Source organism: Tachypleus tridentatus, chromosome 12, assembly GCF_004210375.1.
Source record: "Tachypleus tridentatus isolate NWPU-2018 chromosome 12, ASM421037v1, whole genome shotgun sequence".
Classification (NCBI taxonomy): Eukaryota; Metazoa; Arthropoda; class Merostomata; order Xiphosura; family Limulidae; genus Tachypleus; species Tachypleus tridentatus.
In genome coordinates this window covers 89,987,078-90,013,750 of record NC_134836.1, presented here as the reverse complement: position 1 = coordinate 90,013,750, position 26,673 = coordinate 89,987,078, and the positions used below count along the sequence as shown (strand labels likewise).

At 32.8% G+C, this 26,673-nt stretch overlaps 1 protein-coding gene across 1 annotated transcript in view; it reads right to left on the bottom strand.

Moving 5' to 3' along the window:
- LOC143235507 (tachykinin-like peptides receptor 86C) overlaps window positions 1-26,673 on the bottom strand; it is a 65,971-nt gene that overhangs the window by 13,194 nt on the left and 26,104 nt on the right. The window contains exons 2-4 of the mRNA XM_076473712.1: window positions 19,141-19,350; window positions 14,198-14,348; window positions 11,762-11,958 (exon numbers count right to left, since the gene is read on the bottom strand). Coding sequence (XP_076329827.1) covers window positions 11,762-11,958; window positions 14,198-14,348; window positions 19,141-19,350 — 558 coding nt within the window. The remainder of the gene's footprint in view (window positions 1-11,761; window positions 11,959-14,197; window positions 14,349-19,140; window positions 19,351-26,673) is intronic.

Sequence of the window (26,673 nt, the reverse complement as noted above, 5' to 3'; positions counted from 1 at the left end):
ATTTACAAATTACATCAACAAAGATGTAATCAAACCCGAGCACAGCCCTAGTGAAGGTCTGTGTTCTTGTTGGGAAGACAGCACTTGTATTTAAAACCGTGTTTTGTAGTTGTTACACACACTGTAGCTATTTTACTGTCTGAATTTTGGGTACCCAAAGAGTGAAACTCTTTAATGAATTTTTGTTTGTGGTATCATTCAATGTATGCCGCTTCATTGCATTTATTATTTCGGCCATATACATAGACACATATATACACAGTACTTCCATTATAATTAGAGAGTCACAGAGTTCTCTTACTAATATTTGTAGCAAATATAATATATATACACAAACTTGTACAGGAAGTTATAATGGGAATATTTACGAAACTTTGTTTTTGAAATTCGCACAAAGCTACACGAGGGCTATCTGCGCTACCCGTCATTAATTTAGCAGTGTAAAACTAAACTAGAGGGAAGGCAGTTAGTCATCACCACCCACCGCCAACTCTTGGGCTACTCTTTTACCAAGGAATAGTGGGATTGACTGTCACATTATAACGCCCCCACGGCTGAAAGGGCGAACATGTTTGGTGTGATGGGTATCCGAACTTTTACGTAACTTAGTTATAGCGTAAAATATACAGGATATTATGAAATAATAAATTTTATTTCCAAAGTGGATTTACTTTGATCGTCAAGTTCCTCCAACAACTCATTATAAATGATATATTTCAAATAGCAAGTAAATCCATCTTCCCAATGTAATATAAACATATGAACTGGCTTTTGGTATTATCAACAGAATATTTTAGGTTTCTACGTTTATGATGTAGGTTCAAGAAATCGATTGAAAATAAAGGTACGATACTCTACAACCCTAGCGTTTTTGAAAGAGGAATCCTTTTTTCCCTCAGGGTGTATCCTTAGAGCATGGTTACCCCAAATTGTGTTTTAATATGTTTAGAATGATCAATGACTCACCAGGTTTGAAAAATGCTATTTTTAAGACAGGAAACCGATACTGCGATATATGTAATAAAATTAGCTGTTGTATTCAACCAGCTATTGTTATGTTTGTATTAATATATTACTGTTGGTCTGGCCCGTTCTTGAAAGCCTAAAAATGCACACAGAGATTTAATAGATTAAACATTAGATTAAAACTATTATGAAATCTCACCACATTTTTACAGTCTGTGTCCTTATGTTCGATCATAATATGCTGAAAAAATATTTTGGAAATAACGTTACAGTGTAGCTTCCATTGGACGTGTTGTTGCCTATTCTTCTTATAACGATCTATTTCCAGTGGCATCACTAAACTTCTATAACGCAGAGCACGAATAGCCTATTATGTAGCTTTGTACTTAACTTCAAGCAAACAAACAGACACAATACTTACTTTTGGTAAATAACGTTTTACGGTGACTTTATATCTGCTGTAATTTGCACGTGATTTCTCAGTTGCATATTCAAAACGGTTTTAGTATAACATACTCAACCCGCTGTACTGTACGTAATTTAATAAAATGGTACTAATATTTTCAACCTTAAATGTTCCTCTTGAAACACGTGTTAAACAGATAGGTCAAATATCCTTAAGGTTAATTGATATCCACCTTTGACTTGGATCTGCTGACCGGAAAGAAATCGCTCAACTAGTAGCACCCACCACTTATTAAACGACTACTGTGTGACGAACAACGGAAGTGACTGCCACAGTTTTCACACCCCACAAATAAAATTGCAGAGAACGTTCAGTGGTTATCGTGGCTCAATCCTTGGATCTTTCCAGCCACGACCCGGTACATTAATGACACCTAGCCGCTTAAAAGTGAATAATCATATATGATATTTCTAATTAACTACTCTATGCCAACACCTAGATGATATGTAATGAGCAATAGCTAGATAATATGAATTATATAGCATTTAGTAATCTAAATGTTGAAACGTTCTCAATGTTAACTAAAAATACGCTTTCTTCTTAATATTCTCCGAGTTTTCATCAAAAGTTATTTTAAACTTAAGAAGATAAAATTATCTATATATAACGTATAACCTCGTTTTAAATGCAGCTGAAATGAGTCTAAAACTAATTTATTGTCAAGCTGATAATGTATTAAACCGCTTCTTTACTATCTTCGAAAATCAGCTTTATTACTGACCTGTATTTTGAAATCGTCGTTGGTTTTGTTTCTGTATATATTTGGTTTTAAGGTTATATATATATATATAAAGATCCGTCTTTTGACACTTGACTGATCGTAAATGAAAAGTATTTAAAGTTTCCAAACGCTATTGATTTGGAATTTGGTTGAACGTGGATTTTAGTATGTGTGTGTGTAGTGAGTTCCTTAAATGTGTAAACTTCCCTGGTGTGTGCTGCAGTATTAAGGAGGAATTGCAGGAGAATGACAATAGTGTGACATACAAACAGTTGATGTTCGCCTAGAGTATGAGTTATGGAATTTTGTGTGTTCGATCATTCGAGTTTGCAGATGTCTGTCGGCTATCATAAGCCCTTTAGCATTTGGGGGAAATAAAATGATAAATTACTAGCATATTTCGACTTTAATTCCTTATATCTGGAAAAGAGTGAGAGAAAGGAGTGCATAGAAACAATAAATCTAAAACATGCCTGGAATTATAGTCTTCACTCACGCCTCTAAATGCTGCTGTATGATAGTACCTCTGATTTTTATTGGTGATCGGATTATATACGCCACAAGTTTATGAAATGAACAATGTTCAATGATTGGGTGGGTTTATGTGGGTGTTGTTGATTTATAAGTGTCTCAAATTGCACGAGAAATTAATTTCACTGTAATTTGTCTTTTCGAAAATTTAATTCCTCTTGTAAGAAAAGCTTAGATCCGGTTATCTTGAAAACTCTAAAGATCAATAGAAGAGAGGCTTAGCTAGTAATCCTCTATGTCTTGAAACCGCTACTACAAAGTAAATTTAATACGAATTGTTTGATTCGTGCATTCACTTTCTAATTATTGTTTAAAATAGATGAGATATTGAACAATATCACGTGCTATTGTTTTAAGTTTAAACTTGATTTAGGAAAATACGTGTGATGTAAAGAGGATTACGAGATCAGGATAATAAGATTTTCGGTGTTTCGGTTTGGTTGTTGTTAAAAGTAATGCAGAACAATGGACTACCTGTGCTCTGCTCACCACGGGCATTAAAACCCGCCTTCTAACTTTGTAAGCCCGCAGATATACCGCTGTGCCATTAATCGTTAGCGTGGTAAGTTTGTAGACTTGCCGCTAGTCACTGATTCAACAATAGTGTTCCATACATAGAATGTTAATACGTTTTTAGTAGTACTTACAGGTAACGTACAACGTTATCGCAGCCATGTCCTAACTTATATACTGGCAGCCCACACAACCCAAAATAGAACAAATAAACTAGATTCGTGCTTGTGAAATCTAACACAAAACACATTTCGTATTGTTGTGTTAAATTTAGACAATTTTGTGAAGCCGTGGTTTAAGAAATTAAAATAGGATGATTACTTAGTGTAATACTTTCTGTTAACCTATTCAAGTTAGTTGGTGTAATACTTTCTATTAACTTATTAAAGTTAATTAGTGTAATACTTTCTCTTAACCTATTAAAGTTAGTTGGTGTAATACTTTCTATTACCTTATTAAAGTTAGTTAGTGTAATACTTTCTCTTAACTTATTGAAGTTAGTTGGTGTAATACTTTCTATTACCTTATTAAAGTTAGTTAGTGTAATACTTTCTCTTAACCTATTAAAGTTAGTTGGTGTAATACTTTCTATTACCTTATTAAAGTTAGTTAGTGTAATACTTTCTCTTAACCTATTGAAGTTAGTTGGTGTAATACTTTCTATTACCTTATTAAAGTTAGTTAGTGTACTACTTTCTCTAAACCTATTAAAGTTAGTTAGTGTAATACTTTCTGTTAACCTATTAAAGTTAGTTAGTGTAATACTTTCTGTTAACTTATTAAAGTTAGTGTAATACTTTCTCTTAACCTATTAAAGTTAGTTAGTGTAACACTTTCTATTGCCTTATTAAAGTTAGTTAGTGTAATACTTTCTCTTAACCTATTAAAGTTAGTTAGTGTAATACTTTCTATTGCCTTATTAACGTTAGTTAGTCTAATACTTTCTATTGCCTTATTAAAGTTAGTTAGTGTAATACTTTCTATTGCCTTATTAAAGTTAGTTAGTGTAATACTTTCTATTGCCTTATTAAAGTTAGTTAGTGTAATACTTTCTCTTAACCTATTAAAGTTAGTTAGTGTAATACTTTCTATTGCCTTATTAACGTTAGTTAGTCTAATACTTTCTATTGCCTTATTAAAGTTAGTTAGTGTAATACTTTATATTGAGCTATTAAAGTTAGTTAGTGTAATACTTTCTGTTAACTTTTTAAACTTAGTGTAATACTTTCTCTTAACCTATTAAAGTTAGTTAGTGTAATACTTCCTGTTAACTTATTAAAGTTAGTGTAATACTTTCTCTTAACCTATTAAAGTTAGTTGGTGTAATATTTTCTGTTAACCTATTACAGTTAGTTAGGGTAATGCTTTCTGTTAACTTATTAAAGTTAGTTAGTGTAACACTTTCTCTTCACCTATTCAAGATAGTTAGTGTGATACTTTCTATTAACTTATTAAAGTTAGTGTAATACTTTCTCTTAACCTATTAAAGTTAGTTGATGTAATAATTTATCTTAGCCTATTAAAGTTAGTTAGTGTAATACTTTCTGTTAACTTATCAAAGTTAATTAGTGTAATACTTTCTGTTAACCTATTACAGTTAGCTAGGGTAATACTTCTATTAACTTATTAAAGTTAGTTAGTGTAATACTTTCTCTTAACCTATTAAAGTTAGTTGGTGTAATACTTTCTGTTAACCTATTACAGTTAGTTAGGGTAATGCTTTCTGTTAACTTATTAAAGTTAGTTAGTGTAATACTTTCTGTTAACTCATCAAATGTAATTAGTGTAATACTATCCAAAGTAATTAGTTATCTTCTGTTTTAGCTCTGTTATGTCTAATTTATATATTTTGGTATTACATTAACCAATTAAACTCTACAATTCAATAAGCTTACGTCCATTTCATTTCTGTATTCCCAAAAGGAACTGTAACAATAAGTGTGCTTTGCTGCTTTATGTGGTGACAGTCTTTTGTTTGTTATACGGCCAAACAAACCAAGTTTCTTTTAGAGGAAGCATTCTGTTGGTACATCAAATATATGGCAATCTTATAGTTGAAAGCCAACATGCAGAAGAGGATATTTCATGAAGAATTATTTTGTCTTCTTAAGCCTTGTTAAAATAAAATGTTCTATTTGTTGGTTGACCGTTAAGCCATTAAGGAGTATAAAGTGTTCTATTTGTTGATAAACTGTTTCGGTAGTATTAAAATGTTCTATTTGTTGATTAACCGTTAAGGTAGTATTAAAATGTTCTATTTGTTGATAAACTGTTTCGGTAACTATTTGTTGATTAACCGTTAAGGTAGTATTAAAATGTTCTATTTGTTGGTTAACTGTGAAGGCAGCATTAAAATGTTCTCTTTTTGGTTTATCATTAAGGTAGTATTAAAGTATACTATTTATTGGTTTATCATTAAGGTTGTGTTAAAGTGTTCTATTTGTTGGTTATCTGTTAAGGTAGTATTATAGTGTTCTATTTGTTGGTTATCTGTTAAGGTAGTATTATAGTGTTCTATTTGTTGGTTAACCGTTAAGGTAGTATTAAAATGTTCTATTTGTTGATAAACTGTTTCGGTAGTATTAAAATGTTCTATTTGTTGATTAACCGTTAAGGTAGTATTAAAATGTTCTATTTGTTGGTTAACTGTGAAGGCAGCATTAAAATGTTCTCTTTTTGGTTTATCATTAAGGTAGTATTAAAGTATACTATTTATTGGTTTATCATTAAGGTTGTGTTAAAGTGCTCTATTTGTTGGTTATCTGTTAAGGTAGTATTATAGTGTTCTATTTGTTGGTTATCTGTTAAGGTAGTATTATAGTGCTATATTTGTTAGTATTAAAGTGTTCTATTTGTTGGTTAACCGTTAAGACAGTATTATAGTGTTCTACTTTTTTGGTTTATCATTAACATAGTGTTAAAGTAATTTATTTGTTGGTTATCTGTTAAGTTAGTATTATAGTGTTCTTTTTGTTGGTTTATCATTAAGTTATTGTTAAAGTTTTCTATTTCTTGGTTATCTATTACGGTAGTATTATAGCGCTATATTTGTTGGTTAACTGTAAAGGTAATATTAAAGTGTTCTATTTGTTGGTTTATCGTTAAGGTAGTATTAAAGTGTTTGATTTGTTGATTAACCGTTAAGGTAATATTAAATTGTTCTATTTGTTGGTTAACCCTTAAGGTAACATTAAATTGTTCCATTTGTTAGTTAACCGTTAAGGTAGTATTAAAATGTACTATTTGTTAGTTATCTCCTAAGGTCGTATTCTAGTGTTCTATATGTTGGTTAACCGTTAAAGTGTTCTAGTTGTTGGTTTATCATTAAGGTAGTATTAAGGTGTTTTATTTGTTGGTTTATCATTAAGGTTTTGTTAAAGTGTCCTATTTGTTGGTTAAATGTTATGGAAGTATTATAGTGTTCTGTTTGTTTGTTTGTCATTAAAGTAGTGTTAAACTGTTCTATTTGTTAGTTATTTCTTAAGGTAGTATTATAGTGTTCTATTTGTTTGTTATCTGTTTAGATAGTATTATAGTGCTATAGTTATTGGTTAACTGTTAAGGTGGTATCAAAGTGTTCTCTTTGTTTGTTAACCCTTAAGGTAGTATTAAGGTGTTCTATTTGTTGGTTTATCATCAAGGTAATAATAAAATGTTCTATTTGTTGGTTGACCGTTAAGGTAGTATTAAGGTATTTTATTTGTTGGTTTATCATTAAGATTGTGTTAAAGTATTCTATTTGTTGGTTGACTGTTAAGGAAATATTATAGTGTTCTGTTTTTGGTTTATCATTAAAGTAATGTTAAACTGTTCTATTTGTTGGTTATCTCTTAAGGTAGTATTATAGTGTTCTATTTGTTTGTTTATTATTAAGGTAATGTTAAAGTTTAAGATTTGTTGGTTATCTGTCAAGGTAATATTATAGTGTGTGTTTTCTTATAGCAAAGCTACATCGGGCTATCTGCTGAAACCACCGAGGGGAATCAAACCCCTGATTTTAGCGTTGTAAATCCGAAGACATACCGCTGTACTATCGCTGGGGGGTAATATTATAGTGCTATATTTTTGGTTTAACATTATAGTAGTGTTAAAGTATTTTATTTGTTTGTTAATCGTTAAGGTAGTACTGAAATGTTCTATTTGTTGGTTAAACGTTAAGGTAGTATTATAGTGTTCTATTTGTTGGTTAACCATTAAGGTAGTAATAAAATGCTCTATTTGTTAGTAATCTCTTAAGGAAGTATTAAAGTGTTCTATGTGTTAGTTAACCGTTAAAGTGTTCTAATTGTTGGTTAACCGTTAAGGTAGTATTAAAGTGTTGTTTTTGTTGGCTAACCGTTAAAGTGTTCTAGTTGTTGGTTTATCATTGAGGTAGTATTAAAATGTTCTATTTGTTGGTTAACCGTTAAGGTAGTATTAAAATGTTCTATTTGTTATTTATCTCCTAAGGTAGTATTAAAGTGTTCTATGTGTTGATTAACCATTAAGGTAGTATTAAAGTGTTCTATTTCCTGGTTTATGATTAAGGTAGTATTAAAATGTTCTATTATTTGTTGAAACGTTAAGGTAGTATGAAAGTGTTCTAGTTATTGGCTTATCATTAAGGTAGTATTGAATTGTTTTCGTTTAAAAAGCGGCAAAAGTTAAATAAAAGTAATATAATGTTAAATTCACATAATCTTTAAGTACTGTGAAATCATTAACACACTCACTAATCTAGCCATGTCACTTCTTGTTTTTGCAACTCCGAAAGAGGATTTAGCTTCGCTTTTCTACTTCAAATATAACTAGTTTTTATTAAAGTGTTTAATCCATAACATTAAAATGTGTCTCATACCAGCCGTCTTGAGATACACCTTAACTTCAAGTGGGTTTCTCGTCGTCACGAGTCCATAGCCTGTCTGAGGTACTAGCGAGACTGGAGAATGAAAATCTTTATCCTTTGACTGTAACCCCAAGAATGAAAACCAATTCTGACAAATCAAAAGCAAAATATGTGAACCAGCATGCCTACCAAATTAAATAGTTTTCCTGTCAGTAAACCCAAGACGATAGCGACATTCTCTATTAATATGGCACGATGAACGTAAGCGTAATGTATTAACGGTTTCGTTATTGTTTTCATATTCTATTCCCAAACGTTTTATTCTCGATTTTCTTTAGTTCAGATTTATATTATTTTATTTGTAGGTTTTAATCATTTTAAAACTTAATAGCTTTGTGCTCAACATCAAACAAAAAAATTTAATCAATTTCTCTGCTTTGTATCTCGGTAATATTTCAGATCATTGATTTCTTGTATGACATTCGTCTCATATTACTTCAATGATTCAGTGGTTTTTTACTTTAAAATGTTATCAAAAATTTTAGTTACAGTGATTTTAGTGCAAGGCTGCACACTGGGTTATCTGTGTTCTGCCCACTACGGGTATTCAAACCCGGTTTATAGCGGTGTAAGTCTGCAGACCATACATAACCACCAGTGAGGCTCGAACTGATGGCCCTTGTTTTATAAGGTCAGTACACTGCCACTGAGATATGACGGATCTTTAAAAGTAAGGAGGGGTTGGTGATGTGATTAAAAAATCTCTACAATACAAAAAGCTAACTTGTATAGTAAATATATTTTTATATAAAGGTACCTAATGATATTTAATATTTTTCAAAACGTTTCTATAAATATTTGCGTGGTGTTAATGATTTTAACAAGTGTAGAGTAAGAAAATTCATTATATTCAGAATAATTATTTTTGAGAACTGAAATTTTTGATTAAGGCATAAAGAAGAAACTCAAATATAAAAACAAGAGAAAATCTTCAATAGCCGTGGCGCTTGAAACTCTTTGAGGAAAGATTAGAGTAAATTAATCTGAGACCTTTGGTTCCGTTTTATTAGCTACATTCTTGTTCGCCAGCGACACCAACCATGGGGCACACATGTATCTGATTCGATTTTATTACTCATCAGGATCTCTACTATTCTACACTCAAATCAAAATTATTTTGGGTAGGATTCTAATGTATTAATCTGTGAGACCTTTGACGTGATCAAACACAATCAATCGAAAGGGTTTGGCCTCTTGAGTCCAAAACTGTAATTAGATATCAAATCGTTCAAGAGATGACGGAACTATAAGATAAATGTTTATACCAACAAAAACTCGGAGCCATCTTTGCGCCGCTCTGCTGTTGCTAAAAATAATAATAACACGACTAACTACGATACTGTTTATTGTTTTCCAACACAAAGACACTTTATAAAGTAGATATATCAATAAATACCACCTTCTACTGTAGCGTAACCAGTGACATATAAGGTAATAGAGCTAAGTATTCCACACAGTGAGACTTTTCTATAACATCCCAAACTTCTATTCTGTGAGATCCTTTTTCCCCAGGCCCGGCATCGCCAGGTGGTTAGGGCGCTTGACTTGTAATATGAGGGTCGCGAGTTCGAATCTTCGTCGCACCAAACATGCTCGCCCTTTCAGCCGTGGGGGCGTTTAAAGTGGCGGCCAATCCTACTATTCGTTGGTAAAAGAGTAGCCCAAGAGTTGGCGGTGGGTGGTGATGACTAGCTGCCCTAGTCTTACATTGCTAAATTAGGTATAGCTAGCGCAGATAGCCCTCATGTAGTTTTGCGCGAATTCGAAACAAACAAACCAACCTTTTCCCTCTTGTGATGTCTGTTATTGCACGGTTTGTAATTCACGAATCGACCTTGTATATTTTAAAATTAAAGTTGTTTTTTTATTGAATTTGATTTTATACCTAAAAAGTAAACCGCATTGTTCGTACTCCACGTACTTAACATGAGTTAACTGAATGATTATGTAGAGGTGTCTGTGAAGGTAGTTTTAGCAAAGCAGTGGGGATGCACTTAATGTATATATATATGTGTGTGTGTGTGTGTTAGGTTTAACTTTAGGTAAAAATACACCTAAAATGTCCACCTTCAAGTCTCAAGTGTGTCAAAAATTTCTAATTTTGATGCAAGTATATATGTTTTCTATCAACAGTATTTCATATCTGGGTTATATTTGTTCTACTTTATGAAGACATTTGTGATAAATATTATGTTTCAAAAACATTACAAATATTAAATGGATAGAACCACCTTAATTAAATGGACTTTCTAGAACAGACAGAGGACGAGAGTAAAACTTCACCTTCAAGTTGTTATTTCATGTCCGTAATAAACCATAATCACTATTAACATCACAATATAACCTTGGACGGCAGTCTAAGAACACTGGGACTAGATAAGAAAAATCGCATTTTATCCAAATAAATCAAATAATAAGATAACGTTATATAGCCTATGTTCTCCGCCGCTTCTTCCCAAGAGAATGTCATTGAAAGAAGTGTGAAGTTATGTAAACTCGTAATTTTATATAACAAAATAAACACCAAAGTATTCATGCGCAAGAAATTAAGGTTCACTAACTCATATCGGTTGTATTTGACAGTCATATGTGTATGAAATTCATAACAAATATGATAAAGATTAAGTATCATTATAAGGTATTGAAATTTGGTGTTATATCTGTACTATCATCAGTATAATATATCTTGAATATCTCGTTGATATACGAATGCAATTCAGTTTATATCTACAATCTTGATGAAAACCAAGTAATAAAAGAAGTGTCATATTATTTTCAATATCTGCTGGTGACGCAGGCAGCGTATATTAGAAATGTTAAAATTACATTGATTTGATTGTCTGTTTTGTTTGAAGTTAAGCACAAAGCTACTCAGTGGGCTATTTGTGCTTCGATTTCCAGCACTGTTAAGTCCACAGACATAGTGCTATATCACTGGGGAGGAGGGAAAAATTTCCAATGCTACAAATAAACTACTTAATTATCTTATATTGTTTATTTTTACAATTTTTAAAGGTAAGTGCAGCTGTGAATTAGCTAGTTAATGGCCAAGTAATAAGAAAGTCTGATTACAGTTTAATTAACCAAATAAAAGCTATATATACACTCTACGAACACAAGGCATGATGGGTAATTGACTTAAATACGTGATAAGTGGCAAAGCGGTATGTACGCGGACTTACAACGCTAAAAAGCGGGTTTCGATACCGTGGTGGGCAGAGTACAGATAGCCCCTTGTGTAGCTTTGTGCTTAGTTAGAAACGAGAAGAAGAAGGGAAGTACTTTACATCTCTTAACAAAGTATGTGCCAAAAAATCCATTTCAAAGGCACTAGTTTACAAAATTGTATGTGCCTTTTCTGAATCATATTTCACACTCTTAACTGTGATTTGCAGTTATTAGCGATTTTGACTTCACCAATACTTACTTTACGGCCAGTATCTCATGATTTAAAGTCAAACCTAATATTTCAAGTTTCCACTAACTATTACCGAGCCAGGAAATGACGTCAACAAAAACTATCTACACGTTTAATTGTAACAAAACATTAATTAGCAGGTTCGTTGGCTTTCTTGGCGATTCTTCTGATGATGAAAAAAATACTAGCACTGCTCGTTTACAGATACGTTAAACCTATCCAATACGTAGCTTCAAAAACATATAACACTGTAGTTCATACCTGTTATTCATGTAGTAATACACTATGGGGTTGTACGTTGAGTTAGACATGGCTAACCAGTAGAAAGCCAGGTAGACATGTTGGATGTGGTCAGTTTTAAGAATTTTCGGATGGTGATAAACGTAGATGAAGTATACGTGGTACGGTAACCAGCAGATGGCAAAGATTAAAGCTACAGCCACGAGCATTCGAACTACCTAAATAAAAGATACAATAAATTTAGTTACGTTTTATCTTTTGGACATTCACTTTATTAATATTTAACCCATGACCAGTATATAACATTCTTTCTGGAGTACGTTTCTTTTGTTTGTTTGTTTTTTGAATTTCACGCAAAGCTACACGAGGGCTATCTGCGCTAGCCGTCCCTAATTTTGCAGTGTAAGACAAAAGAGAAGGCAGCTAGTCATCACCACCCACCGCCGACTCTTGGGCTACTCTATTACCAATGAATAATGGGATTGACCGTTACATTATAAAGCCCCCACGGCTGAAAGAGCGAGCATGTTTGGTGCGACGGGGATTCAAACCCGCGACCCTCGGATTACGAATTGTACGCCTTAACCACCTGGCCATGCCGGGCCTTCTGGAGTAGGTGGGCGTTTATTCACTTAATGTTTACAGCATTCTTTCTGGAATATGTGGGCGCTTATTCACTTAATTTTACAGCATTCTTTCTGGAATATGTGGGCGCTTATTCACTTAATTTTACAGCATTCTTTCTGGAGTAGGTGGGCGCTTATTCACTTAATGGCATTCTTTCTGTAGGTGGGCGCATTCTTTCTGGAATATGTGGGCGCTTATTCACTTAATTTTACAGCATTCTTTCTGGAGTAGGTGGGCGCGTATTCACTTAATGTTTACAGCATTCTTTCTGGAATATGTGGGCGCTTATTCACTTAATTTTACATCATTCTTTCTGAAATATGTGGGTGCTTATTCATTTAATTTTAAACGACATCAAGCAGTATCAGAATCATCAAGTTATATCTTAAATGTCTTCATGCGCATGTTAGAAACGTTGCAATTCCGCTGATTGTGGAGATATTAATGTAAGGCTTTGAACATTCTGTACTATTTTTATAATTTTGTATGTCAGGGAAACAACCTCATTAAATATTAAGAACCAAGTAATTAAGATTTTAATTATAGTCTAGTTAATCAAATAAAGGCTAATGATAGCGTATACGCCATGCCATCAAGTAAATATGTACATCAAATAATAGAAATCAACCACCTGTAGAACTTCAAATGCAAATAGCCGGAAGTATAACTCGTTAGAAACCATGATTCTAGTTCTTTACCAGAAAGTTAGTACAGTGCTTAAAGCTCAAATACTGTATATATAATATGTAGTTGTGTTTCTTTTTGTCTTACATACATATTACAGATCCACCAGAGATTAATGGTAATATAGCACTATTTGCTTCATGTTTGTTTATTTAATAAAAGGGCATTCCTTCTGGAGTAGACATCTATTTACTTATTGGTGGACTACCTGTATAAATGTTCTATGATATTTTCACGATTACCTGGTTAGGAGGTTAGAGCGTTCGGCTCGCAATCTGAGGGTCGCTAGTTCGATTTTCCGTCCCACCAAATGTGCTTGCCCTTTCAGTCGTTGTGTATTATCTTGTAAGGGTCAGTCCCACTATTCGTTGTTAAAAAAGGTGGTCCCAGGGTTGGCGGTGGGTGGTGATTACTAGTTGCCTTTCTTCTAGTGTATCGCTACTAAATTAGAACCGGCTTCGTGAAGCTTTGTGCAAAATTCAAACCAAACAAACAAAATTACATTTTTGTTCACAAGCAACCTTATATAAACAAAAGAATTTTAGGAATTGCTGATTCGATAAGTTCGCCCAATGAGATTATTTTTAGATAACGTTTCGATGCATTTCAGTTTTTATAAGATATATGAAACTTAATGCAAATGGAGCTCTCCTTCAGGACCGTGCTTACCTAAACATCAACCATGATAATCGAAGAAATAAACTAGAGATGTGTTGAAAATACACGAAACCATATGTAACTGATCCATCCCTAACGGCCGTGCTTACCTTTGCATGAACCCCATTAATCTAGAAAATTAGAGCCCTGAGGAAGACATAAGGAAGTGCGTCGAGCAATTATCTAAAAAGATGTCCTAAGGCATTTTGTCCATTTCAACAATTCCTAATGATTTTGTGCCTACTAAACATATCTCTTAAAGAAATATTATTTGAATTAAACTATATCTCCTAATAAAAAGTCACACAAATACACGTGTATATATATATATATATATATAAAAGAGGTTGAGTTTTACAAAATAGTTTTAAAGCGATATGTTAATCTGCATATAATAACCTTAACAAATCAAACATTAAAATAAAACGTCATATTACAGATTTCGAACTATACTGCATGTCTACTGAAATAACACATAAAATAACTTACTTTTCGTTTCGATAACACAATATTCTTTTGATGCTCAGTTGTTTCCCCTATCGCTCCGCTTCCCCACAATACAAGCCCCATTTTAGTATAGGTTATTAGCATAGCCATCATTGGAATGACATACGTCAGCACCATGAAGAAGACGTTGTAACTAGAAAAATAAAATATTTATCTATTCTATCCTTTGAAATTCAATTTGCTTTTCGTTTCCTATTGTCACACTTTCAACATTTTTTTTACTCTATGTATGATAAGATGACGATGTTTGCTTTAGTTTTTATTCAACCTCCTAGCACACCCACTTATCAATACACACCCACTTATCAATACACACCCTCTTTCTCTCCCAACTTTTCCAGTACTATGAACATTGCGTTTTGTTTCAACTTTATATTCGTGTCTGTTGACCCACGTTATTTATTTAACATCTTTAATTTTTGCAGTATTTTAAATTATTCCGTGTTTTTGTAACTTTTTGGCAACTGGTCTTTAATAATGTGGAATGTGGAAGAACATTAAATTATTTTGTGTTTTGTAACTGTTGTCAACTTTTTTTAATAACGTGCACGCAATTTGGAATGACTTTAAATTATTTTGTGTTATGTAACTGTTTTGTCAACTTGTTTTTAATAATGTATACGTAATTTGGAATAACTTTAAATTATTTTGTATTTTGTAGCTGTTTTGTCAACTTGTTTTTAGTAATGTGTGCGTAATTTGGAATAACTTTAAATTATTTTGTATTTTGTAACTGTTTTGTCAATTTGTTTTAAATAATGTGGGAAAAACTTTGAATTATTTTGTGTTTGTAAATATTTTGTCAACTTGTCTTTAATAATGTGCAAGTAATGTAGAATAACTTACGTCTAAAAATATCAACACCTTTCTTGTTTAGCTGATAAAATATCTAAAAGTTGATAACAATGATAGTTGGTTTCTATATATTTATATATAATTACTTTTTTGAAAGAAATATGACAATTACATATAAAAGTTAGGTAAAATACTGTTTATCAACTATGTCCTGTATTATGATACATATATCTATTTAATTAGTTTCAGGGACGGCTCGTGCAGATAGCCCTCGTTTAGGTTTGCGCGAAATTCAAAAACAAACAAACTACTTCTCATTTTTTCCTGTGTTGTTACAGTTCGAGAAAATAAAGATTTTTGCTCTTCTAGCTTTGAAAGTAAACATATCTTCTATGTATGATTTGTAACTTGAACCGAATATTATGTGAATGTGGGTTAAATAGCCAGATCAAAGACCCTCAAATTTCAGGTATATCTGTTTCTAACATTCAATTCTTGATCAGCCAGAAGGTAGTCAGCCAACAAATCCTGCCGCCATGAGGGTTTTTTAAGCTTTTAAAGCCGAATAAAGGGACTACTGTTTTTATGACATGTCGATACCTGTAAGGAGCACATTCAGTAGCATTACGTCTTGAACCTCGAACCCTGGTTCCGCAACCCTACACGCTAGTCATTAGACCACGCCCTGCACTGGACCAAAGTAAAAATTTAATGCGTTTAGTTACCTGGTATCTTATTGTTGTTATTTATTATTAAGCATAAACCTACACAAAGGGCTCAGCTCACCCCAGGTATCAAAACCTGGTTTATAGTAGTATAAGTCCGCAGATATACTGTTTACCACAGGGAAGCCTGGTATTTTATATCTACAGAAAAACAGAAAAAGGGTGTAAGTAAAATCAACCATCGTATCGAATAACATCAGCAACGAGTTTTGGTAATATTATTCTGATATTTAAGGTTTGCGGACATTTTATATGCTTTGACAAATTACTAGCAAACCATTATAAAAATACCATATCTCAGAAATAAGAGAACTGTTGTTATAGAATGACCAGGTCATTCACCTGATATCAATCAGGTTGAAAATTTATTGGCTGAGTTAAATCGATTAACGAAAGATCGCAAGCCAAACACAGAACATGAACTTTTTGAAGTACTCAAAGAAAAATGGCAGTCAATCACTCAGTGTACAAACTCATTGAAAGCATGTCACGTTGGTGTGAAGCAATACTGAAATTTAAAGGAATACCGACTAAATATTAACTTGTGAAAGTGGTTTGTGTTATTTTGAACTTAATTTGTTTCGACGGATTATTGCAGAGAAACTTGTTTAATGATTTTGTTGGCTAATTCTAATAAGAAGATCTATGAAACTACATCAGGTGCACAACAGTTTTCATGAAAAAAATGTAACTAAAATTATGAAAAGTTCAGGTAGTTACTATAGCTAGTGATAATATTACGATTTCATATAATATATGAACAGATCTTGTCCAGTGCGTTCTAAAAACATATAGTTTCATTTATTTTTCTGTTATCTAATAATAGATATAACAAATTAACAACATTTTTAAGAAGGGTCCCACTTTTTTCCCCCTAGTAGCTCAAGGCTTTTTCAGCTTGATAGTATTGTTACAGAACTCAAACATCGTTGGTACAGTTAATTTGATATTTAATCAGTTCCACGTTGACTCATAAATTAAAGCAGTAATCGGGGCCTTTTCGGTTGAATGTTATTATTGAATATCGCTAGTGGTGATGGTTGAGTTAATTTGATCTTCTTTTCAGTTCCACGTTGACTCAAAAAACTAAAGCAGTAATCGGGGCCTTTTCTGGTGAATGTTATTATTGGATAACTCGAGTGGTGATGGTTGAGAAAATTTGACATTTATAAGCTCAATTAGTAAATCATTCAGTTCATTCTTCAGTAAACCATCTTAGGGTTAAACCAAGCGTGAAGAGATAACATACGAACCCACATGTACTCTTCTTAACAGGAAAAAAGTTCCTTTTGTACCTAATTAATAAAGTAATCTAATTATATAATCTAAAGTAAAGGGAATTTCACGCACAATTCCATAATCATTGCGTATTCTTTAGCTGGTTAGTTAACTTGCACATTAAATATTCGGCGCATTAATAATCCAACACCTGTTTAAATACACACTATACAAGTTCAGTTAAGCTCAGGTAAGTTTCAATGTGTGTTTATCATAAAACTCAATATTTCAACGTAATGTTTAAAATAACAACAACAAGCAAACTCAAAGTATTGAGTGTATTTCAAACATTCCCGTACTTTATCCTTAAAATCCCCATAAAGAGGTTATGTCAATGTCTTTAAATTTACTGAGTTTAATTAATTTATACATATTAAAAACAATAGATTCGACTGAGCAAGCTTGGTCAATCCGGGTCTTCCGTCTATTGGTCATCAAGGTCTCTTTCCCACCTTGACTGCCTTAATTAATCTTACTAAGCTTTAGTCAGTTTAAACCAAAATGATGGCAGTATCTGATCTAATATCTGCACAAAAGAGATTTGATCATCATGAGGCTGTTTCCATAGCATAAACAAATTATTTTGACCGTTTGTTTATTGGTTAAACCACAATTTTTCAGCAGAAATATTATCAACAAAGAAATGAACCAAGGCATTAGTAGCAATATAAACCAAGGCATTAGTAGCAATATAAACCATGGCATTAGTAGCAATATAAACCAAGGCATTAGTAGTAATATAAACCAAGGCATTAGTAGTAATATAAATCTCAGAATGAGATGACAGATTCATTTAACAAATTATGCATAAGTTTGAAACTAGCTGGAAAGCTCAAACTACTACCTAAGTTTTGATACAAAAAATATGTGTTATACGTTATTGTATTAATAATAATTACGAAAAAAATAAACATCACTTATCTTGTTTGTTTTGTTTCTTTTTTAATTTCGCGCAAAGCTACTCGAGGGCTATCTGCTCTAGTCGTTCTTAATTTAGCATTGTAATACTAGAGAGAAGGAGCTAGTCATCACCACCCACCGCCATCTGTTGAGGTACTCTTCTACCAACTAATAGTGGGAGTGACCGTCACATTATAACGCCCCCCACGGCTGAAGAGGCGAGCATGTTTGGTGTGACGGGGATGCGAACCCGCCACCGTCAGATTACGAGTCGCACGCCTTACCCCACCTCATTATTTAGCTATGATTCGCTATAACAATTATCATTTTAACATTTAAATATACTTCTTTTACTTAAAAGTAGCCTGACATAGCCAGCGGGTTAGAGCGCTCGACTTGTCATCTGAGGATCTCGGGTTCGAATCTCCGTCACACCAAACAAGTTCGCTCTTTCAGCCGTGGGAACGTTATTATGTGACGGTCAATCCTACTATTTGTTGGTAAAAGAGTAGCCCAAGCGTTGGCTGCGGGTGGTGATGACTAGCTACTAAATTAGGAACGGCTTGCACAGATAGCGATCGTGTAGCTTTGTGTTTAATTCAAAACACACAAACGTATTAGTTCAACGTAGAAGATGTTCTTCTTTTTGGCGTCGTTTTCAATTAAGCACAAAGCTACGCAATGGGATAGCTGTGCTGGTATCAAAACATGGTTTCTAACATTGTAAGTTCGCAGTCATGCAGTTGTTCCGTTATGGGGGGGGACAACATAGAAGTCCTGAAATGAATGATTGCGCTGAAATCGTCTATTAAAAAACAACTAAAATATTCTGGAATTTTTGTTTTGCTATTAAGTGCAAACTATACAATGTGTTGCGTTCAACATGGGTATAAAACAACGAATTTTATTGTTACAAGTCATCAAGCTTACCTTATAAGTATGATAAAAAACAATAAGAAAAGCTATTCTAGGTCAGACTTTGTATAAATATTATGTTTTCTTTTAAGTTTGAAAATCTATAGATATATATAAATCTAATAAATTACAGATGGAGGGCGTTCAAGAAAATGAAGAGGATATGTTTGATAAGTGAGGTAAACAAAACAACATAGAACATTACTTAACATAATGATAAATGATATAACTCTCAAACATAAAACATTAAACTATTCAGAAGCTGCAATGAAATTATACGAATTTACTTATCTGTTGACAAACTCGACGTACATGTAGTCGTCTTTGGACAGAGGTCCGTCAGGCCATCGTAGATAACACAAGGTTCTGTCTCCGCCAATAACGTATTGATAGGTACTTGTGGTGGAATACAGGAGAGTTGGAAGTGCCAACAGGACACTGCATGCCCAGATTAATCCTGTTAAGAGAAAGGTGCTCTTCTTCGACATTCGAGGAGTCAAAGGATGCACTATTGCCACATACCTATTTGAAGAAATATATTAATTGCTAATTAAGTATTTCTTGAAATTACAACCATTGTAAACCCAGACGTCACCACTGGTCAGTTATCTCTTAATGTTTAGGATTATAAAGCAGCATTTATACCTAGTTAAATTCAACGTAACGTATGATATACTGAACAAGTTTCCCAGTATTTATAGACCAATCAGTTTGTAACAAAATTAAAAGAAACATATCTGACAAAGCAAAAGCGATTATCTTACTGTTATCTTATTCTTTTACTGGTAAAACAGTAAAGCAGAAACTGTCGCCTAATACAGTCGTACACGACAAATTTATTATATTGAATAAATTTATTTTACAACGACTCGCTTTGAAGTGTGTAAAGCACGAAGGCACCGTTTTATGACAAATCACTATTAATTCTATAATTTATTAGATTAAATATTGATGTGTTGACCTTAAAATAAATAGAAAATTATTTCTGTATTCATATGAATATATATATAAGGAAATTACAATAGAGATTTCTAAAACAGCAGTACAGTTTCACCTGATAACGCCTAATAATATGTTAACAAATTATTGGCTCGTTATTCGTTGCAGTATCCATGTTTAAGAATAAAGAATATAATAATAAAAAGAGAAATATTTATTTTGTTATTACAGTATTAGTAAAACAGTATAATACTTGCTATTTTTTCCTAATATCAAGATATCTAAATGTTTGTTTCCTTCAACACAAACAAACCGCCTAGAGAATATTAGAAAATCAACCAGTTAAATCACAAAATTTAAATGGACCTAACTTGTGCAAAAACATAATTTCTTTTTTTTTGTTGTATACATCAATGTTTTATAACAACGTACAATTTTATGCGCGATTCTATAGTTGTCTTAAATTTAGAGAAGCGGCCCGCCACGGCTAGGTGGTTAAGGCACTGGACTCGTAATCCGAGGGTCGCGGGTTCGAATCCCGATCGCACCAAACATGCTCGCCCTTTCAGCCGTGGGGGCGTTATAATGTGACGATCAATCCCACTATTCGTTGGTAAAAGAGTAGCCCAAGAGCTGGCAGTTGGTGGTGATGACTAGCTGCCTTCCCTGTAGTCTTACACTACCAAATTTGGGACGGTTAGCGCATATAGCCCTCGTGTAGCTTTGCGCGAAATTCAAAAACAAAACAAACAAAATTCAGAGAAAGGCTTAAACATAAGCCTAAAGAAAAACATATTCGTTCAGAAAATATTAAGTTTATAAATCCATGGATGCTTATATCGTCAGGTATACTTAGTTCTGATATTAAGTTTCAAAACTGCTGCATTCATTTAACAGATATAGCTTAGACTACACTCTTTCAAACAATGTACAAAAAGCATAACGTTAAGCCTTGAGAGTTTTTAAATTCCACAGGAAGTTTACGAACTTACAACGCTAAAATCTTGCAGCTCTATTCCCCGCGGATGGATACTGCAGGTAGCCCAGTGCGACTTTGCTTTAAACAACAAGCAGGTACTTTTGGACAGGGTTATTCAAAAACGAGCCGTTTTTGCATATATATTTCTCTACAAGTGGGTTTTATCGACATCACTGATTATTCTTATAGAGTATTTAATAGGCGTGACTGGAAATTATATTGAGTTTGAGCAATGACGAATTAAAATAAGATTTTAAATAAACTATTATAAGAGAATAACAGAATGTTTGACAAATACAAGTTTCAGTGACTTTATCCTTTAATATCAATAAAGTATAAATTTTAATTGTATAACACTGTTTCAGAATTATTAAAAATACAAAATTATGGCAAATACGGTCTTTTCATTTGCATTTGAAAAATGTCTTTAGAGATTTTAGTTTCACTAACGTGTGTTTTAGGGATAAACAAAGCACGAGAACAACTCGTAATTATATCTTCTTTGTAATTAAGCTGAAAGCTACACAATGGGTTATCTGTGCTCTACCCATCACCAGATTTTAGCGTTTAAACCCGCAGACATTCCGCTGTGCCACCAGGAGGCAGTGTAGTTTGAAAACGATAAAGTTTATTAGAAAACGTGATCCACCAGTAAAATTGCGATTTATTAGGAACCTTAGGATTTATTAATAAACAAATATAATGAAAACGTTGAATTTAGCGCCATGAATTACAGCAGTGTCAGTCTCCCTAACCGTTAGCTACGCTTGGTTTCTTGGTTAAGCAATCTAAGAAAGTTTACTTAGTGTAAATATTCAGTGATTAATATTATTGATGAAGTTCCTGTTAAATCATGTTACGTATTTACGAGGATATTTTAAATTTCCTCTGAAATCCTAAAGTTATTGGTGCAAGTCTTTAATGCCCCGTTTACTCGATAATGAAATTGTCAAATTGCCAAGGGTGTGTGAGTTCACTAGTTAGTGTTTCGACAATATAGGAGCTTTCATTTGTGAAGCGAAATTCAACTTCATTTCTAACAGACTTCAATTTGTAAATGTAGGAAAATCATGAACAATTCATTTTTTAAATAGTAATCGGAAAATTCAATAGGACTGAAAACCTAGATGAAGTCAACAGAAAGGTATCAGGAGGTCTAGCTAAGTCTGGGGGTTATTGACTCGCCATCTGTTAGTCGCCGATCATTATCGCCCTTTCAACCTTGGAGGCATTATAATCGACTGTCAATTCCACTTTTCGTTGTCTGAAAAAGAGTAGCCCCAAGGGTTGGCGATGAGTTGTGTTGACTAGATGACTTCCGTCTAGTCTATCATTATTAAGTTAGGGACGGCTAGTGCATATAGCGCCCTCAAGTAGCTCTGCACCAAATAAAAACACAAAATGTGAGTATAATCTATATATAATCGTACTTCAAACTTTCTTCAGAAAACAGTTACAGAGTGGAAACCATTTCACACAAACTCCCAACAAGAGCTTGAGAGTGAACTATATACTTTATAACTAACAAATTTTCCAAAGTTTCTTGTTAGTTCCTGAAATTACTTGGATTTCATAGGCTTAGACCACTTAGTATTTATTGCTAAAGTTACAATAAAATTATAGAAATGATATTAAATTAACGTATGTTACTGATTCATGCATTTCTTTTGCAGACATAAAAAAGACCTAAAACTAAGTATTCTGATGCCATAATCTATTACACATTTATCAAAATATTACGTGTATATATAAATATATATATAAAACGTTCGAAATATTTTTGCAATGAAAATGGATCGGCACATTTAAAAGGCAACTTGACCGCACGTGAGAAGATACCTAGAAGAAATAGATTAACCGCAAAATATTATCCTTCGAAAACTCATTTTTAGTCAGTAAGAACTTAGGTTTCACTTGTCTGCAGAAATTTGAGGTTTATTCAGAATGGTGACCATGGGTTTTAGGGGTAAGCACAAAAACTGAAATTTAATACCACCTCACTAACCACACGTGTTTTGGGTTACACGTGAATTAATCATGAAAAAAAGTAATCCCATTTTGGTTGAGCTTTTAAATTCTAGCTATGTAGTCTCTGTATGGAAATGATGTAGTTAAATATGTGTTTCCTTAATTTTGAAGACTGTATGTGTTTTTACAACAAAGCCACTTCGGGCTAACTGCTGTGTCTACGGAAGGGAACCAAACCCTGACTTTATCATTGTAAATCCGTAGACTTACCTCTGCCCTACCAGGAGTTTTTTTTTTTTTAATGTGGAGTTTGAAGCTAAATAACATTTGCGTACATTAGATTACTTTGTTTCATTTATTCTAAAGTATTGAATTGTTATTCTAGAAAGCCTGTCAATCAAAGTTAAGTGGCAGACATGTTTGGCCAATCTGTATCTGTGAGTTTTTTGGAAACAATAGAATACTGTTTAAACAGAACCATGAAAGGGTTCTATAAAACTGATATCATACTGTAGTGCTGGGTGTGTGACGATTTACGTATTTATTTATGTGAAAACGTAGAGTTATTTTAACTTACGAACACATCGATATATTGTTAACATAAAATATACATCACAACAATGATAAACAATGTTATTCTGTGGTAGTTAAAACATGTGCCAGTTAATAACAAAGGGAAGTCGGGTGTTTGTCGAATTTGGTTTTGGAGTAAATTTTATTTGTATTGTTTAGTTTGACATTATTACGCTTGTTGAACAATAAATATGTGACATCTAATTTAAATTAAAGTCACAGACCGTTCCACGTGCTTCAAGACGCTGGAAAGAGAATGATATATGAAATTGATTCACATAATAAAAACATTCCACTTTATCATGTGAAAAGATACGTATGGCTCTAAAATGATCGATTGTGTTACATCTAACTGATTAATAGTGGATGTTAATTACTTTAAAGTATAAACCGTTTTTACTGTATTTCGTTACTTTGCTAATCTTGTACTGACGTTATTTTCCAATTACTAACTAATCATTTATTTAAATGTTAATCTGTCTACCAACCTCAACGTTATCAATAAACTTATGAAGAAACAAACTATCATGATACTATTGAGAATGAAGCTGGTCAGTTTAACCGCAAACTACAGTGGGAGAGAAGTTTCTGAAAAAAAACATTTGGTGTTTGTTGTATTTTTTTTTAACAATGATACAATTAGCAATAAACCAAAAGGAAATAAATTATATTTTGAAATTAAAAAGAAAGGAAAACTTCAAGTAAATTTTACGTTAGTTTTGCCTTAACTTTTAGTATTCAGTGATTCAGTTTATCTTGATAAATACGAAAATAAAGTTAAAGACATAAACTTAAAAATTGTACTGACTTCATCAACAGTATTGGATATAAATGGAAGACACAGAAAGTAGTGTGTGATTTTTTTATATTAAAGTCAGGCTTAGCAGTTAGTGCATCAAACTATAGCCTCTCATTTCTACAAAAACAAAATTGCAATCTGCACTTTGGTCCGTGGGTACATTATAAGAGAAGCAGTCAAATCCCATTAAATGATAAGAGTTGATGGTGAGTGCTCTTGCTTAACAGTCTTCACTATAAGTCTATCACTTTAAAAATTTGAGGGTCAGGCATGGCCAAGTGGCTAAGGCATTCGACTCTCAATCTGAAGGACTCGAATTCAAATCCTCCATCAAACCAAATATATTCACCATTTCAACTGTGGTGGCGTTATAATGTGACAGCTAATCCCACTATTCGTTGGTAAAAGAGTAGTCCAAGAGTTGGCGATGGGTGGCGATGACTAGCTGCCTTCTCTCTAGTCTTACACTGCTAAATTAGGGACGGCTAGCGCAGATAGCCCTTGTGTAGCTTTGCGCGAAATTAAAGAAAACAAACAAACAATTCAACACAACGTAATTCTGTTCTAGTTCTTTCTATTCTGCTTCATTTTCACAGCTTGTAATTTATTCCCTAATGCTTAGGGCTAAGTACTTCGTCTCTAATAGTAATTGTGCTGCAAGAAGAAAAGTAAAATACTACCTGCCAGTGAAACTTTACGGTTACCCCGAAACATCAATTAAAAAGTTAATTGAAATCCTATAAACTGTACAAAAGATTACAATAAAGTTTAGCGGCACTTTGCTTATTTCATCGTTTATAAATAACAAAATATTTGTTTCACATACTAAAATGGTTAATTAAACGTAATACTGAACTCTTCGAGAAACTGGTCGTACTTTAGAAAATCGTCTAACGTACGTATACGAATAGCCTTTAAAAAAACGATTTTGTTCAGTGCAAGTGTCTACAGCAAAAGATTTGTAGAAACGTTTTGTTAATAGATAAACATTAGAAGTGGTTTTTAAATGATAAATCCCTATCAATAATTAATAATAATAGGTTTACTTGACTTATGTGAAAAATTAATTAGATCGTCAACGAAACGAGTTTTTGTAAGTTATTTTCTCATTAAACCACTGTATAATGACTGTCATTTATATATTTTTTCCTGTTATTTATCTCTGTAAACCAGAAATATTAGTCTGCACAGTGCTGACCGATCTACAGTAACGTCTCCATGACTGTAAGTGTTAATTACATTTGTTACAAGACATCAGTTTTAGGCTTATTATGTTTTAAAATACTTCATTCTAAATCTAGTCCAATCGAGGTTTCCAAGATTTAAAAGAATGTATAATAGCAGTTTTCCAACCACCCTATGAAATAATATTTAAAAGTAGACTAGTCCTCATAATAATGTCTTAGGAGAAGTGTAAAAGGCGTTCACACTATTACAAACTTTCACGTTGCATTGTTATACTATTTTTATCATATCTTTCTCGTATATCACGTATTCAATTTTTTTCTTTTTGTTCCTTGTCAGGTTACAGTCGATAAATGTTTTCCCTTGTTCCCTGTCAGGTTACAGTCGGTGAATGTTCTCCCTTTCTTCCTTGTTAGGTTACAATCAGTAAATGTTTACGTTTTTCTTTGACAGTTTACAGTAGGTAGATATACAGGGTGTTCGGAAAGTCACTGTGCACTTATATATTTATAAACAAACAAAACTGCACAGTAACTTTCCGAACACCCTGTAAATTGTTGTTTCTTGTTAGGTTGCAATCAGTAACACTATGCCACACAATTTTTACTTTTTCTTGTTCCTGGGCAGAAAGTGTTATTTTCCAATTGCTTATGCCTAAATTAAATGGAAAAGACTTATTTTTCTCTTCAAACTTTGCTTTTGTGACTTGGGAGCGTATAACGAAAACACGATGGAAGAATATATTTGGGGGCTGATACGTGAAAGTGAAATCTCGAAAAACTACTCACTTCTGAACATTTTTGTATAACTTTAGTATAAATACATGCAAATTTTGATTCATATGTTGTTTTATTCAAACCTTATGTAAATTAAAATGTGCAAATTTTCGCGTTTTTACATACAAAATATGATAATTTCTGAATTTTATTATCCAGGTCACAAAAGCAAAGTTTGAAGGGAATAATGGCCATTTTCTGCACTTTTACAACATAAGCAATAAAGAAATAACACATACTATCCAGGAACAAAACTTGTGTTACATAGTGTAATTTTTTTCCCTGTTCTTTACTAGTTTACAATCGATAAATGTTTTCTTTGTTCTCTATCAGTATATACTTTCCTTTGTTCCTGCCTGATTTACTAAGCCTATGCATTTTTTTTCAGAGGTAGAATTACTCAACGAATAGTCTTGCTACCTTTTACTTTCTAAGTTAAACCTGTGCATCAGTACTTCCAAAAAGGACTCAATCTTAAGTATGGCTTTGTTTGGGTTTACTTAAGTTCTGTGATACTTTTGATTATGACAGATGGGGGTTCATTTTGTTGGCGATGTTTTATTGGCAGAGACGAACTCGTTTTGTTTGGTTTTCATTTCAGAAATAACGAGCATGTTTAAATAAGA